This window comes from Microtus oregoni, unplaced genomic scaffold (genome assembly GCF_018167655.1).
Source record: "Microtus oregoni isolate MIOR12 unplaced genomic scaffold, Mior012 000020F_ref0000438, whole genome shotgun sequence".
Taxonomy (NCBI): domain Eukaryota; kingdom Metazoa; phylum Chordata; class Mammalia; order Rodentia; family Cricetidae; genus Microtus; species Microtus oregoni.
The window spans coordinates 14034268-14056346 of record NW_024543079.1 but is presented as its reverse complement, the minus strand read 5'-3'; the positions used below and the strand labels follow the sequence as shown (position 1 = coordinate 14056346).

The 22079-nt window shown below is 42.2% G+C and overlaps 1 protein-coding gene across 2 annotated transcripts in view; it reads right to left on the bottom strand.

Moving 5' to 3' along the window:
* The window catches only part of LOC121460285 (transient receptor potential cation channel subfamily C member 4 associated protein), a 73293-nt gene extending 53257 nt beyond the window's left edge, over positions 1 to 20036 (bottom strand). Inside the window, exon 1 of one of the 2 annotated variants that reach the window (XM_041670594.1) lies at positions 19815 to 20036. In XM_041670594.1, the coding sequence (XP_041526528.1) occupies positions 19815 to 19982 (168 nt within the window). In that variant the 5' untranslated portion in view covers positions 19983 to 20036. The remainder of the gene's footprint in view (positions 1 to 19814) is intronic. The other variant, XM_041670593.1, reaches the window with a different exon arrangement.
* Positions 20037 to 22079: the final 2043 nt, after the last annotated feature.

Below are 22079 nucleotides of genomic sequence, written 5' to 3'. Positions count from 1 at the left end.
CCTACAAGATGACCCATTGGGTAAGGCTGCTTGCTATCCTAGCTGATAACTGATTCCTAGAATCCACATAAAGGTAGAGGAAGGGACTTATTAATACCATATGCTGTCTCCTAACCCCCACATGTACACCACAGTACAGGGTGCACATACATATTTAAAAATAATTAAAAATATAAAGAAACTTTTATTAAAATTTTAAGTTATTATTTATTTTATGTGTATGGATGTTGTGCCTGTATGTATGTCTGTCTGTACACAACTTTGTGCCTGGTGGCTATGCAGGCCAGAAGAATGTATCAGACCCCCTAGAACTAGAGTTACAAACAGCTGTGAGTGGCCAAGTGTTTTAAAAATTCTGGGCTACATAGTGAGTTTTAGGTCAGCCTGGGCTGTAGAGACCCTGCCTCAAAGTAAAGCAATAAACAAACAAACAAACAAATAAATACAAAAAGAAATCAAGGCAAGGGCTGGAGAGATGATTCAGTGGTTAAGAGCATTTCTTATTTTTAAGGAAGACCCAAGTTTGGTTCCCAGCACACATGCTGGGCAGATCATAGCCACAGATAACTCCCATCTCAGCTGGCACCCACATACGTGTGGCATACATTCACACAGACACACAAATAAATTAATAAAATCCTTTTTTTTTTAAATGCAGGCAACAACTAAAGCACTTCCTTGGCTGGCCTTCCTTTCCTCCCGACGGCACTGGCCTCTACTTAGGGGTTTCACCTATTACACATTTTAACCTATTGGACCTAGTTCCCGGTTCATTTGATCCTTCCTCTCTAGATCACTACTTCAGAGCAGACACCGAACTGTGAAAATGCTCTCGCTCTCTCTTTGCCTCTCTCACTTTCATTCAACTGGCACAGAGTAGGGACCCAGCAAATAGATGCCTGAAGGCTTTGGGCAGTGCTGGCAGGCAGAGGCGAGGCAGGCAGGTAGGCCTCTGAATTCAAGGCCAGCCTAGTGAATTCAAGGCCAGCCTAGTGTACAGAGTGGGTCCCAGGACAGCCAGGGCTACACGGAGAAACCCTGTCTAGAACACCAAAAGTCGGACAGTATCAGCCAGGGCAGTAGCACATGACAGAACATGAGCAGGTCATGAGATTCTCACTAACACCTTCCCGTTTCAAGGTCCAGTTGGAAATTTTTTGTGGTTCAATCAAATCAAAAGATCTCGTTATGGTTTGTATGGAGCAAACAGACCTTCAATGTTTGAGTTTTTCTGAACACGAATGCCCTGTGATGATGGACAAGTCTCATAATTCTTCCTGAATTTGTGTCTTAGATTATAGCATGAGGGGTAACAGAAAGTGCTCAAAAGAATGCTTTGTCTCAGGGTAAAAGACAGGAAAATACTACTTCTTACAAGAAAAAGTCTGTATATCATCAATTTTATAGTGCTCAAGCTAAAAACCAATACAAGCTAAAACAAAATAAAACAAAAAAAAAAAAAGGAATGGTTAAAAATTGCTGTCTTGGGGGCTGGAGAGATGGCTCAGAGGTTAAGAGCATTGCCTGTTCTTCCAAGGGTCCTGAGTTCAATTCCCAGCAACCACATGGTGGCTCACAACCATCTGTAATGGGGTCTGGTGCCCTCTTCTGGCCTGAAGGCATACACACAGACAGAATATTGTATACATAATAAATAAATAAATATTAAAAAAAATATTTACATTACAGATGGTTGTGAGCCACCATGTGGTTGCTGGGAATTGAACTCAGGACCTTTGGAAGAGCAGGCAGTGCTCTTAACCTCTGAGCCATCTTTCCAGCCCCATAAATAAATATTTTTAAAAATAAATAAATAATAAAAATTGCTGTCTTTTCCTTCAGAAGCAAAGCAAGCACCTTCAGCTGTGAGACTCTGCAGAAGCCATTCCTACAGCATACTATCTGAGCACTATCCATTAGAGCTCGAAACCATATTAGAAACAGGCCACTAACCTACCATGAGAAACTACAGGAAATAATCAAGCACAACAACAAAACAAAAAACAGGGCAGCAGACATAAAAAAATTAAAAACAGGAAACTACACAAACATCAACAAAACTACACATTACAGGGATTTCTGAAAAGGTCAATTAATGGACAACCTTTTAACGGCAGCTTTTAATAGCATGAATGAGAGAATATTACTACCAAAGTGACCAGAGCAAAAGAGGTTGCAGTAGAACACAGACCATATGCCGACAAAGGACCGTTTCCTAAAGGAAATGACTGGGAGAACACAGGCCATGAAACAGTACCAACCAGACCTACAACATCAAGCAGAGAAGCTGAATTAGTAATGATTCACACAGCAACAACCAAGACCTCCGACCTCCAGAGAAAAGTCTAGATCCAGAACAATGGCTTCACATATTATCAAACATTTAAAGGAGAATAACACAAATACTCAGATTCCCACAAAATACAGGAGGTCAGAATTCTGGTAACAGATCTAGACAAATACACCACAAGAAAACTAGAGGTCACTCTCTCTTACCAATATAGATGCAAAAACCTAACAACACATACAGCAAAAGCAAACAGGATTTATCCTGGGAAGGAAAATAGTTCAACATAGCAACTAATACAATACAGAAAACCAACATACTACAGACACACTCGAGATATGTCAAAAGACAGATGAAAAATGGCAAAAACCAAACATGTTTTCCTGATTAACACTGCACACACTAGAAGCAGAATGGAACTTTCTCAACCAGCTAAAGGTATTTATAAACAATCTAAAACTAACGTCATGCTTACTTGTAGAGACTAGTGTTTGCTTACTAAGATTAAGAAGAAAAGAGGCCCACAGAAGTCTGCTCTTAACACTTACATCTGACAATGCATTATAAACATGACTGTGAAAAAAAAAATAAATAAAAAATAAATAAACATGACTGTGAGCAATTAGGCAAGAAAAAACAAAGAGCGACTTGGAAAGATGGAACACTCTATTCACAGACAACCTCATCCTATTATCAGTTACACTTACAGCAGCATCAAAAATAAGATGTAAAGAATAAAGCTAACAAAAGCAGAGCAAGGCTTATACAAGGAAACTAAACACTGTTAAGATATTAAAGGACACTCCAGACACTAAGGCAGAAGAATCTCAAGTTCAAGGCCAGACTGAATTATACAGTGAGAACTTGCACACCCCCCCCCCCCAAAAAAACAAGAAACAAACAAACAAACAAAAACAGGGAAGACATCTTCTGTTTAAGGAATGGGATTCCACACTTTTTATTATTACTAAAACAGCAACAATACCCTTACATTGTTAACTAAACGTAATTCCTATCAAAGCCCAGCTGTGTTCATTGTAGAAGTTGATAATTTACTACTAAATCTCACACGGGAATGCCAGGGACCCAAACAGTCAAATTAGCCTTAAATTGGAAAAATCCTAATTCCTGAATTCCTAATTTGTAACTCCATCACAAGTCTGCCTTAACCAAGACAGCACAGACTGGGCGAGCATAAAGACATCCTGGACTAGAGGAATAACAATGAGATTCCCTAATGGTGAAACAATTTTTGTTCCGTTTTTTGGGGGGGTGGTTTGTTTGTTTTTGTTAGTTTTTTTTTTTTTTTTTTTTTTTTTTAGAGAGTCTAACTGTGTAGTCCTGACTGGCCTGGAACTCACTAAGTAAAACAGTAGGGCCTCAAATTCACAGGGATCTGCTCACCGCCACCTCCTGAGCGCTGGGATTTAAAGACATGTGTCATCATGTCCCGAGGTTAATTGGTTTTCTGACTAGACTGCCAAAACCACTGAACAGTTTCCTTAACAAATATTACTAGTACAAGTGATTATCACTAAGCAAAAAATAAGGACTCCTTTATAATATTTTTTTAAAAATTGATAAAACGAGTCAAAGGGTGGAGAGGGCTTGCAAGTATGAGGATATGAGCTCAATCTCCAGAACCTATGCAAAAAAGAAAAGAAAAGAGAAAAAGAAAAGCCAGTGTGGTAGGCACACTTGTAATCCCAGGGCTGGGGAGTTGGAAACAAGGATTCCCTGGGCTGACTGATCACAAAAAGACAGCACCTGAGAAACAACACCCAAGATTATCCTCTCATCTACTAACACACACGAGTGTGCACTGCACCTAAACATAAACACAGGATCGTGCATGCATGTGTAAGCACACACACACACACACACACACACACACGAAGAGAAAAACTGTGGCATTAGGCATACTGTCTGAAGTCACACAGCCAAAACAGAATAAAATATTTAAAACATTGAAAAGGGGGTTTAAAAAAAATTACACCTACTGGCAACATTGGATTCAGTGAGATTACCTTTCAAAAGTAAAGAAAAAATATGAATCTTCTCAGACAGAATTTGACTATCCAACCAGAAATCTGAGAGGTGGCTCTTTAGAGACAAGGGGGCTGTTACTGGTGAGAAACTCTGGGTTTAACTAAGCATCAGTGTGGCTACTGTCTCTTCTAACGTGTCATTTATACACTGGACACAAAGAGGGCTGAGGATGAAACAAATGAACATAAATTAACTTTTCCAATCCAAATGAATCCCCCTAAGGCAAATAAGAGCAACAATTACTAGGTGACCACAGCATCTGGAGAAGGGAACTGAATGGCAGCATCTTATCAGGGTGTGAGAGGGACTGGGATACTTGTTCCACTCACAAAGATTGCCTGACCGGAATAAACGCTCCAAACTCTAGGACAACCAATAAAAATAAACCACTATTGCTGAGCAGTGGTGGCACACATCTTTAATCCCAAGGCTTGGGAGAGAGAGGCAGGTGGATCTTTATGAGTTCAAGACCAGCCTGGTCTACACAGTGAGTTCCAGCCAGAGCTACACAGAGAAACCCTGTCTTGAAAATCCAAAAATAAATAAATAAATACACAGTCCACTATAACACCACGCATACCCCTTTTGAAGCCCAGGTTAACCTCAAAATAGCAGCAATCCTCTGCCTCAGCCTCTGGAATGCTAGGATTACAAACATAAGCCATCTGCCCAGCTGAAAAAGTTGTTTTTTTCTTTTCTTTTTTGGTTTTTCAAGTTTCAATTGATATTGATCGTTTTGGAGCCTGTCCTGGAACTTTTGGTCTCCACATGAGAACACATCCACAAACACATACATAAACCATACACACACATGCACATGCACACACAGAGGTACACTTAACACACTAAGGGAGGAGTCAGTGCTGTCACATAAATGTTCACTCAATCCACAGAAGGAGCAAAAGCGGGAAAGTAAAAAACAATCACAATGTAGCTGCACATGCGGCAGAATCTATCTGCCTATGTCACTAATCACTGTACAGGTCTACGCAGGGTCAGGCACATCAATGACTGCACACTAGTCTTAGGAACTAATTAAACAGCATCAATTAAAAGCCTATGAATAAAATATAGTAATATATATGCCAGTGAAATAAAAAGAAAAAAAGAGCAAACTATATGTTGTTGTCTATGAGAAACCCACTTTAGTGAACAGAGATGGCTCAGGGCTAAATGCTGCACCACTCTTACAAAGGACCCAAGTTCAATTCCCAGCACCAACATCAGGCAGTTTACAACCACCAGTAACTCAAGTTCCAGAGGGATCCAATGGCTCTTGCCTCCTCAGGTACCTGCTTCATATGCATAACACAGACTTACTCTCATAATCAAATAAAAATGTATCTTTAAAAAACTCATAATTAAAATAATAAAAATACATCTTTAAAATAACTACTTTAAATATGGTGTTATGTATCAGTCAAAAGTATAGGGACAGAGTCCCATGTGGCGGCACACATTTGTAAATCCACTATTTGGGAGGTGGAGGCAGAAAGTTCAGGAGAAGTTCAAGACCAGCTTTGATATGGGATTCCCCTCTGTATACTGTGAATATGTTTTATTACCACTGGTTAATAAAGAAGTTGTCTGGGCCAATGGCTTAGCAGAATGTGGCCAGGCTGGGAGAGATAAAGAGAGAATAGGTGGAGTCAGGGAGACGCTACGTAGCTGCTGAAGGAGACAGACACCCTAGAACCTTACCAGTAGGCCACAGACTCGTAGTGATACACAGATGAATAGAAATGGGTTAATTTAAGATGTAAGAGTTAAGCCGGGCGGTGGTGGCGCACGCCTTTAATCCCAGCACTCGGGAGGCAGAGGCAGGCGGATCTCTGTGAGTTCGAGACCAGCCTGGTCTACAAGAGCTAGTTCCAGGACAGGCTCCAAAACCACAGAGAAACCCTGTCTCGAAAAACCAAAAAAAAAAAAAAAAAAAAAAAAAGATGTAAGAGTTAGTTAATAAGAAGCCTGAGCTAATAGGCCAAACATTAACATAGTTTCTGCATGATTATTCAGGTCTGGGAGGCTGGGAAACAAACAAGCGGTCTCCACCTACAAGCCTCAGTTATCTAGTGAGTTCAGTGCTAGCCAGGTCTATATAAGACCCTGTCTCAAAAAAAAAAAAAAAAACAAAAACAAAAAAACATGTTACCATGCAATCATGTGGTGCACATACATATATGTAAGCAAAACACTCATACACATAAGATAGATCTAAAAATATAAAGTAGAAGGCATAGAGAGAGATAAAGCATGTTAACACTACAAGAAAGCTTACAGAGTTATATGACTTTCAGACACTCAAGAGTTCTGAAAAGAGAGAACTGCTAGGAATAAAAAGGACCATGACAGAATGCTAAGGGGCCAGTTCTCCAAAGCGCTCACCAAACAATATCAAATCAAAATATAGGCAACAAAGCCTCAAAGAACTACCAAGAGAAACTGATGAATTTCTGAACTTTATGAATCTCAATCAGGCAGGAAAATCAGTAAGGGCAAGGTTGGCATGAGTGCCACCACCAGTCAGCGAGATCTGCCCTCTGCGGAGGACTTCGTCCACCAACAGTAGATCGCACGTTATTCTCAAAGTCACATGGAACAGTAACCAGATAGACCACATCCCTGGACACACAGCACACCTTGGCAAGTTTCAAAAGTAGCAGCTATACAATGTGTGTTCTCAACCACCATGTAATGTGTCCACAACTAATGAACTAAGGTGTTTGAAGATGAAGCAACCTATTTTAAATAACTTAAGTCAAATAAGCTTCAAAAGAAATGTAAATATATTTTGAACTAAATGAATAGATGATTTATCAAAATTTATAGGAAAAGGCAAAAATCAGGACCCAGGAAAGAATTTGGTGCACTAAAAGCATATATTAGCAAAGAAGAAATAGTACTGATCCATAACCCAAGCTTCTACCTTAACAGGTCAGAGAAAGTCTAAAGCAAGCAGAAGAAAATAAGAAATAAAATGAGATAAAAAAAAATAACTGAATTCAAGCTGACTGTCTTAGGGTTTCCATGGCTGCGAGGAAACACCATAACCAAAAAGCAAGTTGGGGAGGAAAGGGTTTATTCAGCTTACAATTCCACACTGCTGTCATCACTGAAGGAAGTCCCAGAGGCAGGACTGATGCAGAGGCTATGAGGGTGCTGCTTACTGACTTGCTCTCCTGTTCAGCCCACCTTCTTGTAGAACCCAAGACCAGCAGCCCAGGGACGGCACCATCCACCATGGGCTGGATCTTCCCCCACTGAACACTAAAAGAAAATGCCTTACAGCTGGATCTCAAGGAGGCATTTCCTCAGCTGAGGCTCCCTTCTCTGATGACTCTAGCTTGTGTCAAGCTGACACACAAAACCAGCCAGCATACTAACTGTAGTAGTTCAGATATGTAATCTCAGGTGCATCTGTGAGTCGGAGGTAAAGGAGGAACATGAGGGCAACACTAGCTTGAATGACTAACTAAATAAAACCTGGTCTCAAAAGGTTTTATTCCCACACATACCAAATTAAAAAAATAGAAAAGAAGAAAAAGATTAAATTAAAAAACAGGAACTTAGTAGAGAGAAAAATTTTAATTAAAAATTGGGTCTATAAGAAAAAAATAGAATCAATAAACTCTAACCAGGATAATTAATCAAGAAAAAGGATACAAATTACTCATGCCAGAAATATAAGTAGGGTCATTACTAATGATCCCGTGGACATTAACAATAAAGGGATACTGCGAGCAACTCTTTGATCAAAATTTTATTAAATTAAATGGGCCATTCTTTGAATGGTACAACCAAGACATATATAAAACGAAAAGGATATGCTGGCAAAACCGTCTACTACAGAACATTGACAAATAAAAGTGGGCAACGTCTCTAAACAGACATTTTTCCAAAGGTGACACACAGATACATGAAAAATGGTCAGTAACTGCAGTTATCAGCAAACAAGCAATCACACCCCACGAGCTACCTCACAGTAACCAGGACCATATGCGCACCAAGACAGAAAATCAGATGTATTTGTGAAAGTCTAGAGAAATGGGACTTTCTTTAACTCCAGGCAGAAATGAAAACATGGCAGTCACAGTTTGGCAAGTACTGAAAAGTCCAACACAGTCAGGAAGAGTGGAGTGTGACTCTAATTCCAGTACTTGGAAGGTAAAGACTGAAGGGTCACACAGATTTAAGGCCTACAGGAGTTACTTAGCCAGACTCTGTTTCGAAACCCCACACCTGTGGATGTACCTTAGGTGCAGCTTGCCTAGCTGTGCACAAGGCCCTGGGATAGACCCAGCATCACACAGCACACACAACTCTCTCTCGCTCTCCCCAGAATTATATGACCCAGCAATCCACTTCCTAGTCAAATGTCCACAAAAGCCTTGCACACAAAGGCTCACAACAAACATTAATTTCAGTAAGCAAAAGTAGAACCTCAAGTATCCATCAACTGGTGAACAGACAAAATTTAGGACATTTTGTACGATGGACTATTATTTGGCCAGAAACGACACAAATAACATAGATAAATCTTGAGATTTATTATTCTAAATGAAAGAAACCAGACACAAAAGACCACATATTTTATTCCCTTTAATATAAAAATATTCAGACCTAGTCAGTCCAGAGAGATAGAAAATAAGATTAGTTGCTGTCATGGGCCAGAGATAGCAATTGGGAAGTAGCTGCTATAGGTACAGGGTTAGTTTGGGCTTTGGTCTGAGACTGAACCCCATATAACCCAGCCTCACCAAAAACTCACTGCATAGCTGATGGTGGTCTAGAACTCTGATCTTCCTGCTTTTACCTACCAAGTATTAGGATTAAGGGAATGTATGCTACCTTTTGCTTCAATCTAGTCTTATTTTGTTTTCCTTTCTGAGGAAATGTTGTAAAATTGGTTGTGGCAACTGTAGCTTTGCATAAACAGCTACTGACTTGCACACTTAACTGGGATGTGTGTGCAGTAAGTCAATCAACACTTAACAAAGCCGTACGTAAGCTAAATAAATAATGAGCAGAGGTGAACTTTTAAAGTGACGGGGATGCCCTAAAACTATTTTGGCAATAGTTGCATATTTTATAGATGGATTTTTATATATTTATGTTATTTTTGTGTGTAGTGGTGTTTTCCTGCATGTGCCTGCGGAGATCTGCAGAGGACTTTGGATCTCCTGGAACTGAAGTTAGGTACAGGTGACTGTAAACTGCCATGCAGGTACTGGGAACTGAAATCATCTCCTGAACACCAAGTGCCCTGAACCACTGACTCATTCTCCAGCCCTATAATTTGCTTAAAAAAAAAAAATCACTGAAATGGAAACTTACAATTGGTAATTTTTTTTTTTTGAGACAGTATCTAACAGGCCAGCCTCAAATTCCTAATCCCTTACTTCCACCTCTCAAGTACTGGGATTACAAGCATGGATAAATTTAGTCGTTTAAGTCTCGATAAAATTGTATTTTAAAAGAAACATCAAGGACTGGGGAGATGGCTCAGTCTGTAAAGTTCTTGCCTCTCAAGTGTGAGAATCTTAGTTTAGACCCCAGAACTCACATAAAAAGCCAGGCATGGTGAAGTATACCTGTAACTCCAGCAATGGCAGAGGTGAGAGAAGCAAAACAGATCTCTAGAAGTTCACAGGCCAGCTAGCCTGGCTGTGTGGTGAAGGTCAAGCCAATGAGCTTCGACGCCCCAAATAAAACTGGGAGACGACATCTGAGGACTGACACCCAAGGTTGTCCTCTGATTTACACATACATGCTAGGCACCCAATCCCACAAACACCACACAGACATGCATACAAATAAATATTAAGGAGCCCAAAAGGGAACACAGAACTGATATGACATTTGAAAAGCAAGTATCAGATTAAATCCCCAAATGTCAATTATTATAGTAAAGGTATTCCATTTAAAACCAAATTTATTATGCTGCCTACCAGAGAAACAAATTTCAAAGAAAGGCTGAATGTGACTAGGAAATAATACACGACACATCAGAAGAAAGGAGGTTACCAGCGAGAAACTCAAAGCAAAGAGCACTTCCAGCCAGCCAGACTGAAGACACGTGCTGCTAATCCCAGCACTCGAAAGGCTCAAGGCTAGCACAGGCTACATGGCAACATTTGTCTCACAAATAAATGAAGAACATGTCCGGAGATAAGTACCTTAGGAACATAAATGTGCCTCTTAGTGGGACGCACAGCTAAATGCCAAAGCAAATCCATACCACTTAAGAAGACACTCAGTTTTCAAGCCCTTGAGAACAGGCAGATTCTTTTTTGTTTGTTTGTTTGTGTTTGTTTTTGTTTTTCCAGACAGGGTTTCTCTATGTAACAACCCTGGCTGTCCTGGAACTCACTCTGTAGACCAGGCTGGCCCCAAACTCAGAGATCCACCTGCCTCTGCCTCCTGATTGCTGGGATTAAAGGCGTGCACCACCACCGCCCCACAAAAACAGGCAGATTCTTAAACAGAACAAACTACTCAAGTGATAGAATGAACTATAATAAAACTAAGCGCTTATGTTCACCAGGAGATGGTTTTGTTGTTTTTGAGATAGGGTCTTAATATGTAGCACTGGCTGCCTTGAACTCAAAAGATCTCTTTGCCTGTCTCCTCTATGCCTGGCTCATCAAAAGATCTTTATAGATTAAAAAGAAGACACAGAACGGGAGAAAATATCTTCAAAACATCACTACAAAAGGTGCATATGTCCAGCTGGATATGGCAGTACACACCTTTAATCCCAGCACTCGGGAGACAGGCAGGTGGATCTCTCTGTGAGTGTGAGGCTAGCCTGGTTTATTATGTACAGCTAGTTAGTGAGACACTTTTTTTTTTTAAGTGTATGTCAAAGACTTCTAAGTTAAAAAGGTGAAAATGGGGCTTGGAGAAATGGCTCAGTGGTTAAGAGAATTGGTGACCTTCCGGAGGACCCAGGTTCAATTGCTGCCACCCACATGGACTCACAACAATCTGTAAAGCCAGTTCCAAGGGATCTGATGCCCTCTTCTGGTGTTCTCAGGCACCGGGAATGACCATGATGCATAGAAATACACATACAGGCAAAACACCCATACACATAAAATAATTTCTACAAGAAAATAACAAAAGTGTACAAAATGTATGAACAGGCAGTTCACAAAAGGGGGTGTCCAAATAGCCAATAAACTTCTGAAAGGGAGTTTAATTTCATCAACTCACCATAAACCCACAGCATTTATATCATTAAACATCCAAGGGGGGGTAAAGACCCTAAAGTTAAAAAGACTGACACAACACTATAGGGTCGCAAGAGCATGAAACTTGTAGCTTGAATTCTAATTGTTCTTGATAATAAAAACCCAGAGTCAGATATCAGGGGGTGAAAGCTGAGAGATCAGAGAAGTAGTGCAGCCAGCCACTAGAGACCTTTCACCTCTACTGATACTCAGACCAAAGGGGCGATCCTGTTGTAGTGGCATTTCATTTGTATTTTAATAAATAAAGCTTGCCTGAAGATCAGAGAGTAAAACAGCCCTATTGGTCAGCCTTACAGACCAGGTAGTGGTAATACATACATTTAATCCCAGTAACCACACTAGTTTGCCATAGAAACCGGGTGGTGCATGCCTTTAATGCCAGCCCTAGAGAGGATTGTAAAACGGGAGGAAACAGCTCTCAAACACAGTCTGATTCTGAAATTCCTGGAGGCAGGATCACCATTTTTGATTGAGGTCAAGGTAAGAGCCAGTGGTTGGCTGCTTTGCTTTTTGGGTCTTCAGGTTGAACCCCAGTATCAGTCTCTGAGTTTTTATTAATTGTGCTTCATCCTGTCTCGATGAATCCTCATACTGCATCTGAACTCTTGTCTCCTCCCACCTTATATTCCTTTTTCTGCTCAGCCTATCACTTCCTGTCTCCACCTCCCTGGTGCTGGGATTAAAGGTGTGAGCCACCACTACCTGGCTCTGTTTTTCTTTGAGACTGGATCAGTCTAGTATAGCCCATGGTGGCCTTGAGCTCACAGAGAGCAGTCTGCCTCCGACTCTGTCTCTGCCTCCCAAATGCTGGGATTAGTGTGCGTCAACATTGCCTGGCCTCTATGGCTAATTAGTGGCTTAGTTCTGCACTCTGTGAAATTGTGAGGCAAGCTTTATTTGCTAGATTACAATCAAAATACCACTACAGAAACTGATGGGCACTGCTGATGAGAAGGGAAATAAGTACAAGCACTTGAGAAACTAGTGATGGATACCAATGCCAAGTCTGTGCATTTCTTACGCCCCAGCAATTCTCAGCATATATCCTCCAGGTTGTACAAATGCATACCAAAGACATTAACAAGTGTTCATATCAGCATTATTTATTCATAACAACCCCAAAACTGGAAGGATCCCAAATATTTCTCAAAACTAAAATGACTTAATTGTGGCCCACAGATAGGGTAGCAGGCCAAAACAAAGATGGATGGACTATGCTTCACCATCTTCAAGGACAAGTCTAAAAACAAAATGTGGCTTAAAAGAATGTACTTGCTCAAAGACAATGGAACAATTTAAAACTTAGGAGAAAATAACTTGCAACTCAGAATTAGACTCGAATCACAACTATCACAGTAAAAGGTATTTTCAAATATGTAAACATGAAAAAATTACCTTTTGTGTATTTTCCTGGGAGTCTACAGAATGTGTTCCCAGAAAAGGCAGATATATAGATTAGGAAAACAAGGTCTAAAACATAGGGAAGTCAGTAAGAAACAAGAGTTAATCGCCCTGAATTTGACATAGGGAAGTTCTAAGAATCCAGGTGCAAAGACACCAATCCAAATTCTAGTGAGGAAGAGGAGATTGGAAAACTTAAAGAGTCAAACAAAAACAAAACAAAGTTTTAGAATTTGGGGTCGAATTATCCATATCAAGAAAGCAAACATAAAAGGATTGAGTCCATGATAGGAGAGACTCAGAAGGCTCACGTGGTATACACATCTTTAGGAGGTGTCGTCACTGGAATATAAAGTGTAACTCACAGGCTCATTTTTTAGCATTTGGTCCCTGGGCAGTTGTACTCTTCTGGAAGATTGTAGAGCCTTTGGGACTGTGACCCAGAGAGCACAAGTGGACACTGAGGGCAGCTCTGAACAATTCCAGCCAGAGCAACGCTGCATCCTGTCTGCACCAAGACCCCTCCTGCCATGCCATCCCCTTGATGGTGGACCACACTTCTGAAGCCTGAGACAAAATAAAACTACCCTCTCTTCAGCTGTTCCCATCCGGTGTCAGCCACAGTGGCGAGAGCCATGAGCGACATGTGCAGTGTGACTCCACAGGGAAAAAGACAGGGAGAGACACATGATCACGGGAAGGAACTGCTGTCTACAGGGAGACTTCCTAGGCTCAAACTGCAGTGCTCATCATCACATGACTACACACATCCGGCAGACCCCACAGAACAAGTCACTAAAGACGTCCCAGTGGTTTAACACATGCTCAGCACATGTGAGGCCTGAGTTCAATCTCCAGCACGAAGAAGAGAAATGTGAATTTTTACTATGTATGCATTTATGTATCAATAAAAACAACATGAAAAGGACTGGTCTTAATACGAAGGAGAAATACATTAAGCCAGTAACAGTTAGACATACACAGCTCTGCTACAAACAGGAATTACACCAGCAGCGGAGTGTAACTACATTCTACCAACAACCAAAACTGTGACCCAGGGAGAATGGTAGAGACAAGTAACATACAGATTCTAACTTTTTACATGAGGAAGAAAATAGATATTAACAAATTGAAAAAGTCAAAAAAACAGCTTTATAAACAAGTAAGTTAGAAATACTGGCTCTCTGGCTTCTTATGTCCTTCTCTTGTGAAAGTAATAGCTACATTATGGACAATGGTTCCCTTGGCAGAAGGAAGTCAGAAGGAAGAGTGGGCAGGGCATTGCTGTTGTATCTAATAAGCTTCACAATACCCAGAGAGCCAGCCACAGTCCAAACACTTCCAAAGGAATTGTACTACTTATACATCGGCTTAAAAGACACTAACTTAAAATAGGATGTAAAGCCAGGCACGGTAGTTTGTACCTATAATTAACACTAGCACTTTGGAGACTGAGGCAGAAGGCTTGCCATGAGCTAGAGGCCATCTGGGACAACATAGTAAGATCCAGGCCAGCCTGGGCTACAGAGAGAGATCCTGTCTCAAAATATAATTAAAAAAAAAATCATTTCCACTTTGTTTTCCGCGCAAGTAGCTGAGCCCTACGATGAAAGAGCCACCATCCAGTCATCTTACAGCTGAGTTACTGGCAGGTGTCACAAGGGGTTTTCTTTTCAAGCACTTGTGGTTTGACAGTTTACAGGAGCGATAATCTCTCACATCATGTTCCCTAAGCTGTCAGCCTGTTTAGTCAATGTGACATTTCCAGGCATTCATAAATTTTCATTGATTCTTTAACTGCCTTCCTTTTAAAATAATTAAAAGCTGATTTCTATGAAAACAAATGTATATCTTCTTTGTTAAATCTTAAGCATAAGAGAGTTAATATCTCAAAATAGCTAAATGTAGGCAAACAGACATTTCAAAGGATTATTAATGAAGATTAATTATCTTGCTAGTGTAGTCTGATAACGAGTATTAACCACTGAATACTCATATACTTTGCAATAGTGTTTGCATGGTTTCAACACAATTAGGGGTGCACCTTAGGGTTTGTGGGTACAACCGCTACTGAGATTAATAGTATTTAAATGTTTCTAAGACTTAACTTACCCAGGAGATTCTTTCTTTCTTCCTCTTTCTCTCCCTCTCCCTCCCACTCCTGCAGAGGAAGAGGTCTAGCTTCTGAGTCAAGATCTCTCTACACAGTCCTGACTGGCCTAGAATTCACGACATAGACCAAACTGGCCTTTGAGTATGTAACAGTTCTACCTCTGCTTCCCAAGTGCTGGAGTTACCAGCTTGTAATACCGCCACACCTGGTTTCTAAGGTTTTCTCTGAATCAAATTGCCCTTACCAGAAAAGAGAAGTTTTTCTTGCTTAAATTCCTACGTTTCAACCCTAGAAAAATACTAAAACAAACAGTAGGAGGGGAGGGAGCTAATAGGGGAGAAGGGTGTGGGAGAGTGTTTTCCCGGCATGTACCAGGCCCCAAGTTTGATTCCTAGTAACACAGAGAAATGGAGAGAGGGTAGGAGGGAGGGAAGATCTAAAAAATAAAGGAAAAAATAAAAACAGGTGAAATCCAGAGCAATCACAAGGATGAAATAACAGCATTTGGAAACAGAAGGGATCCCATACCCAGACCATCAAATCGTCAACGGAAGGGATCCTGTACCCAGACCATCAAATTGCCAATGGAAGGGATCCCATACCCAGACTACCAAATCGCCAACGGAAGGGATCACGTACCCAGACTACCAAATCGCCAATGGAAAGGATTCTGTACCCAGACTACCAAATCGCCAAACTACAGACTATCTGAGGATGGAGGCCCACAACCTGCACAGGTTCATCGTCCTAGTGCCCAGTTTACCTAGTGTCTCTTTCCCTTCAATTCTACTGGCACCGCGGGATCTTGTACCCTCAGATTTGCTTCTACTGCAACGGGAAGCAGCTGGGGAGCTTCAAGCAGAGGATTTTAAGACCAAGTTTTCTTTGAGTATAAAATGTGCAGATGAATATGACAGCATCAATAAACTGCAAAGTATCTTGACATATTTATTACCTTGATAGAGGACAGACAAAAGGTCAGGAAGAAAATAAGGCAAATGAAAACTCAAGTAGGAGCAGCCCATTCTAAATCCTGTGACCTACAGTCCTCTCCCAGGCTGCTCTTGAGTCCCACTTAGGGACGTAGGGAGACAGAGGGAGGATGGGGTTTGATGGAAGAGGAACCAAGATTCTGATTTTCTACACATTAAATTTGAGTTACCCATTAGTTATCTACATGGACAGTCAGCAAAGGTGACTGGAAGTACCTACCCAAGTGGAGCTTAAAAAAGAGAGCCAGGAATAGAAATATAGACTTAAGAGCCGTCCATATATAGAGTATTTGTTAAAAAAAAAAAAAGGTAACCTATCTGCACACAGATTATACTTGTTACTATTTTCAATGTTAAAAACTCATTTTCTTCACCATAATCTTAAGAGGTTAGGTCCTAGAATGATCTCTGTTTTACAGGTAGAGAAACAGATATTGCCAGGTAGTGGTGGCACATTCTTTAATCCCAGCACTAGGGAGGCAGAGGCAGACAGACCTCTATGAGCTCGAGACCAGCCTGGTCTACAGACTACAGAGTGTGTTCCAGAATAGCCAAGGCTACTTAGTGAGACTCTGTCTTGAAAAACAAAAACAAAACAAAAAAGATATTAAGTAACTTTCCCAAAGACTCTGGTACTCTTTAAAGCCATGGGGTTTCTGGAGAGTAACTACAGACAGATACAGACAGGGATACAATACTTCAATTCCAACAGTTTCCTGAGTCCTTATCAAGTGCTTGGCATGATTTCAGGCTCTGCAGATCCAAAGACAAATCAGACACTCTCTTAAAACGTGCAGCCTAATTACTGCTAGCCAAGGGCAACTATTTATCAAATAACCAGGATGACACACTGGTTAAACTTCGTTGTTTCACCTGATTCTCATAATATCCTTATGGGACAGATGTCATGACTACCGTTTTAGAAAGGATGAAACAGATTTGAAGAGAATAACTTAGCTTAGGGGCACTGGTTAAAAAAGATTGGAAGTAGGATTCAATTCAGACCCATTTTACTTCAAATCCAGACTTTTCCAGGGAAATTCTACCATATGGTATTACTCAGATAAACCAGGGCACGGGTCAAACTCACAGCAAAGAGAAAAGTAGAAGGTGGTTGCAGAGGCTGGGGTGGGCATGAGGAGCTGCCCAGTTTCAGGTCTGCAAACTGGAAGTTCTAGACTGGTGTGCATCAGTGTGAGAACAGTAAACACTGCTGACCTGCACAGCTTCAAACAGTTGTGATGAGCAGCTGCTGTAGATTTTTTTTTATTTAAAAGGTATTTTTAGGCAGGTGGTATTCTTGTTACTGCCCAGCCTGCTGCCCCTTACAGTATACTTAATAAATCTGTCTTCTTCCCCATCCCACCACCCCCTCAAAAAAGTTTTTTAAAAACCTGGCACTTTCCTACTGTGCCATATGCCATAACCAGTATGTGTACTGTGCTAAGGAAATATGGGTGAGCAAATAATTTATTCTGAATAGCAGGAGAGGGGATAGGGAGAGCATAGCAAGGAAAAGAACTGAAGAAGTCTGCTAAGAAAGGAAACTACGCAATGTTACGGTCTCCACTTCATTATCACTCTTTGGGAGACAGGAATTCCTAAGTCAACCTCTGAAATAGCTCCCACACCTGTATAAAACTATCAAAGAAATAAGCGATTACAGGCTAAGAAAGTATTGTGGTCGAAACAAACTTTGGGCATTGACAAAGCGATAGTGGGGACCACAATGACTGGTCAAAACAGGCTCCAAGAATATTCCAGTAGCCTTCTAATGCAATTTCCTAGCATTTCAGGACTGGTAACAAATGTTTCCCTAAACTACCTCATCCAGCTTGCTACAGAATTCCCCGGGCTCACCGTCTTTAGGACACAGATCATCTGGTGGGTGTTTAGAATTGCATTGCCTAGCCTTTCTGAACTTCAATTTCCTCATCTGGGGTAAGAGATGAGTTCACCCGGCTGACAATCAACTGCCAGGGGTGGTGTAATTCTAGCACTAAGAACACAGAAGCAGCAGGACTGCCTCAAGTTCAAACCCAGTCTAGTCGACATCTTAAGTTCTAGGCCTGCCAGATCTAGGTAGTGAGCGCCTGTCTCAACTCAGTGAACACCTTGCACATTGACTGACCCAAAATATGTGATCATTAAAGGTTAGTTCCCTTTCTGCCTGTCCCTACATACTGAGCTCAGTGACAAATCTTGGCTTAAAGGACAGAGCAAGTATGTCTCAGATCTTCTTAAGGCAGATGCAGAAACACAATGAAGAAAAGATGCCCATCTACAGTTTCTGTGAAAAAATACGGCTACCCAAAACTGCTCCTTCATCTGCAACTCTCCACAGGTACAATCGCCCCTTCGCCTGTTTAGTCCTTTGAGGAGTACTCCAAGGGCTCAAAATGAACCTTAAACAGATAAGGGTACTTTGAGAAAAACCTCCCACCTATTCCCTCGTCCACTCACCTAGTTCCCACCCCTCTCCAAATCAACACTTACTGGTTTCTTGTGTACCCCTCAAAACTATCTGTAAATGCTCTCTTTAAATCAAGCTACTGTCCTGTGTGCGCCCTGTGTGCGCGTGTGTCTCTCTCATTTTATTTTGCAAAACAGGGTTTCTCTGTGTTACAGCCTTGGCTGCCCTGAAACTCACTTTGCAGACCAGGCTGCCCTGGAACTCAAGGAGATCCATCTGCCTCTGCCTCCTAAGGGCTCGGATCAAGGCGTGGGCCCGGATGAGCTAATGTTCTCGATGTAAGAGACGAGCCAGCCATCCTGCTTTATTCTAAGGTCGTGCCCTACCACCCACAAGCACACACACATGTACACGAACACGCACACACACACAAGCACCACGCGCATGCAGGACACCAACAGGTGTGATGCTAAGCCAGGCATTAACTCTAACATTAACTGAGTACCCTTCGGCCCTTACACGCACCTGAAATACACTAACACTTCACATTACTATCTCCTTTGAATTTAACAATAACCTTAAGTATTACTTAAATGAGTAATACTAAGTCACAGAAAGGTAACTTGCCCAAGCAAGAAAGAGAGTAGGGCATTGGACTCGGGCTTAACTAAAGTTCTTCCTCCAAAGCATTTCGTCCTACACTGGCAAAAGTCTCTGCACCCGTTGGAGCGCAGCCTAATGTGGGAGACAGGCGTGAAAAGGGCAGACAACAAAGAAATATGCAATTACAGGCTAAGAAAATAATGCAACCGAAAACGACCTGGAGGATTTGACAGAATAACAACGGGGGCCTACTTTAGAAGAGGAGGAACGTTAAGGCCTCTTTGAGAAGATGACATTTATGATAGGCTTGCGAACCGTTCGGGGGGGCTGCAGTGAGAAGGACCCCGTCCTGCTCACAAGGAGCAAATGCGAGGCCAGTAGAAGATGAAGCCAACTCGCCAAGGTCCCCCCGACGTGCAGACGTGGCGCAGGGAAATGAGGATCTAGAAACTCGGCCCACGACACATACGCGCCATCAATACCTCAGGCAGCCCGACCCCACTCGGCCCAGACCCGTAGGCCTCCCAGGCGGCCGCTGCCCATCGTCCCACCGCGGCTGACAGCGTCCGGGCGGCACATAGGACAGCCCCGCGGCCAGCCAAGGGGGATCTGGCCGGTACCGCAGCGGCCTGGGAAGGCCTCTTCCCCGGCCCCCGGCCAGCTCCAGCCCGGCCAGCCCCGCCCCTCCGGGCCGGCCTCGTACCTGCACCGCCCGGATCAGGCCCCGACCGGTGAGCTGGCCCTGCCGCAGCTGCAACAGGATGTTACCGGGCCGCGGCCGGCCGCCCCAGCCCCCCCACGCCGCCGCTGTAGCTGCCGACTGTCTCCCTCGGCTGGCCCCAGCTCCAGCCGCCGCCGGCGCTGCCGCCATGTCTCTTCGTCCGACAAACAGGAAGCAAGCGGCCCCGGAGCCGCGTAGATTTCTACGGGGCGACGGAGGACTCTCCACATCGCCCCCAGTGGACCGTCGCGGAGATGCAGGCCGCGTGGCAGGGGCTGTGCGGGACCCGAGGGCCTATGGGAAATGTAGTCTTTCTCCCGAAGCCGGGCAGATGACAGAGATGCTGAGTTTCCTGGACCACCTGTTTTCCCACATCCCACCTCCAGCATTTTGCTTCAAATGGAAAACCAGTCGCTGAGTGCGCATGCTCTCAAATTTCTTGTCTATTTAGGAATGATGCAGCTGAGTGGCCAGTGAACGGCCCTAGGCCCTAGGTCAGAATTGACACTTGACTTTGATTCCTGTCCCCTTCTGTCTACATCCTGACTTCAGCCAAGTCACCACACTCTACCCCCGCACCTCAATTAGTCCATTCAATATGTAGTCCCCAGGAGTTGCATCAATTAATATTTGTATTATAATTAATAAATGTATTTTATGTAAGTAATACATAAAGAACCATCAATGAATTATTGCTTCTTTAAGGAAAATGATGGAAAATATTTCATGAATTACAAAATTGTGTCGGGATTAATAATTTTACAGATGTCCATAAACAGTTTCTAAGGGAGCCAGCCGTATTCCTGCTGAATAGGTCGAGGAGGCAGAGGGTGAGGTGTTAAGCAGAACAGTGGAGGACCCTGTGAGGTGATTCGGGTTACAGGGACCACAGCAAACCCACACACAAGTAAATGTAACTGGCTAGGTTGTGGTGAAGTTCAATGAAATAATGCGAGGAGGGGCGGTTATTAAGCTGTATCCTCTGCCAAAGAGAGCACAGCGCTGGTTTCCCGCTCCAGGGCGTCCTCTTCCAAACTCACATCCTCCTGATGAACCTCTTTAGCACAGTGGAGCCAATTCTTTCCCCATCTTCTCTCCTAGGAAGCGATCTTGCAACACCAATAAGGAGAGCTGAATGCAATGAATTAGGAGGTCATGAAGTTTGCTACTTGAAATTAAGGTGGCTGTAATCTGTTGCCCAAACCAAAATCCCCTAAAGAGTGAAATGACGTAATAAATGATTACACTAAAACCACGGACACTTACGGGCACTGCCAAGGCGAACTGTAGTGTGGTTAGCATCTTCATGTCCACTTAGAAGGTACGATTTCCACTCACCTGCTGCAGATCCCCACTAGATCGATTTTAAACAAATGAAATAGGGCTCAAGAGATGAGTCCGTGGGTAGAGGCACTGGCTGTCAAGACTGAGGACCTAAGCTGGGTCCCTTGGACCCATATTGGTGGAAGGACAGAAACGACTCCTCCAAATCTCTCTCTCTCTCTCTCTCTCTCTCTCTCTCTCTCTCTCTCATACACACACACACACACACACACACACACACAAATTAAATATGATTTCTAAAGTTAAGAAAAATCTATTTTGGAAAAGAGCAAGGAGGAGTATATGGGAGGGTTTGGAGGGAGGAAAGGGAACAAAAGTGATGTAATTACATAATAATCTCAAAAAAGTAAAAGAGATCATTTTTTAAAAAAGAAAAACTTTATTAAGATAAATAAAAGCATTTTTTTCAGTGAAACTGTCTCATCCTGAAATCTGTATGGGTCAAATAAAACCCTGAGTGTTTATGACCAGGAAAAGGAAGTTTATCCTGTGGTGGAGATTTTCTTCAAGCCAATGAAGAAAAAAAAATCAGGTCTTTAACTTTACACTAGAACCTAAAATTCATCTTAGACCACGAAAGCTGAACAACAGCCGCCAAGTATGTTTCTAAAGCTGGGGGCAGTGGCAGGAGCACACTACATAAATTCTCCACCCGCAGACCACTGGATGGGATTTTAAACGGTAGGTTTGAAATACAGATTATACTTCCACAAAGCTGCTAAAGGTTAAAGGCAGCTCATGGTATATGTGCATTCTCAGATAACTAATTAGATAAAGTTCCAGGATAGTCAGGACTACACAGAGAAGCTCTGTCTCAAAAAACAAACAAACAAACAAACAAACCACCAAATAAACAAAAAAGTTAAAAGCGTTTAATGGTAGCAACAAGTGTAAGATAATAAG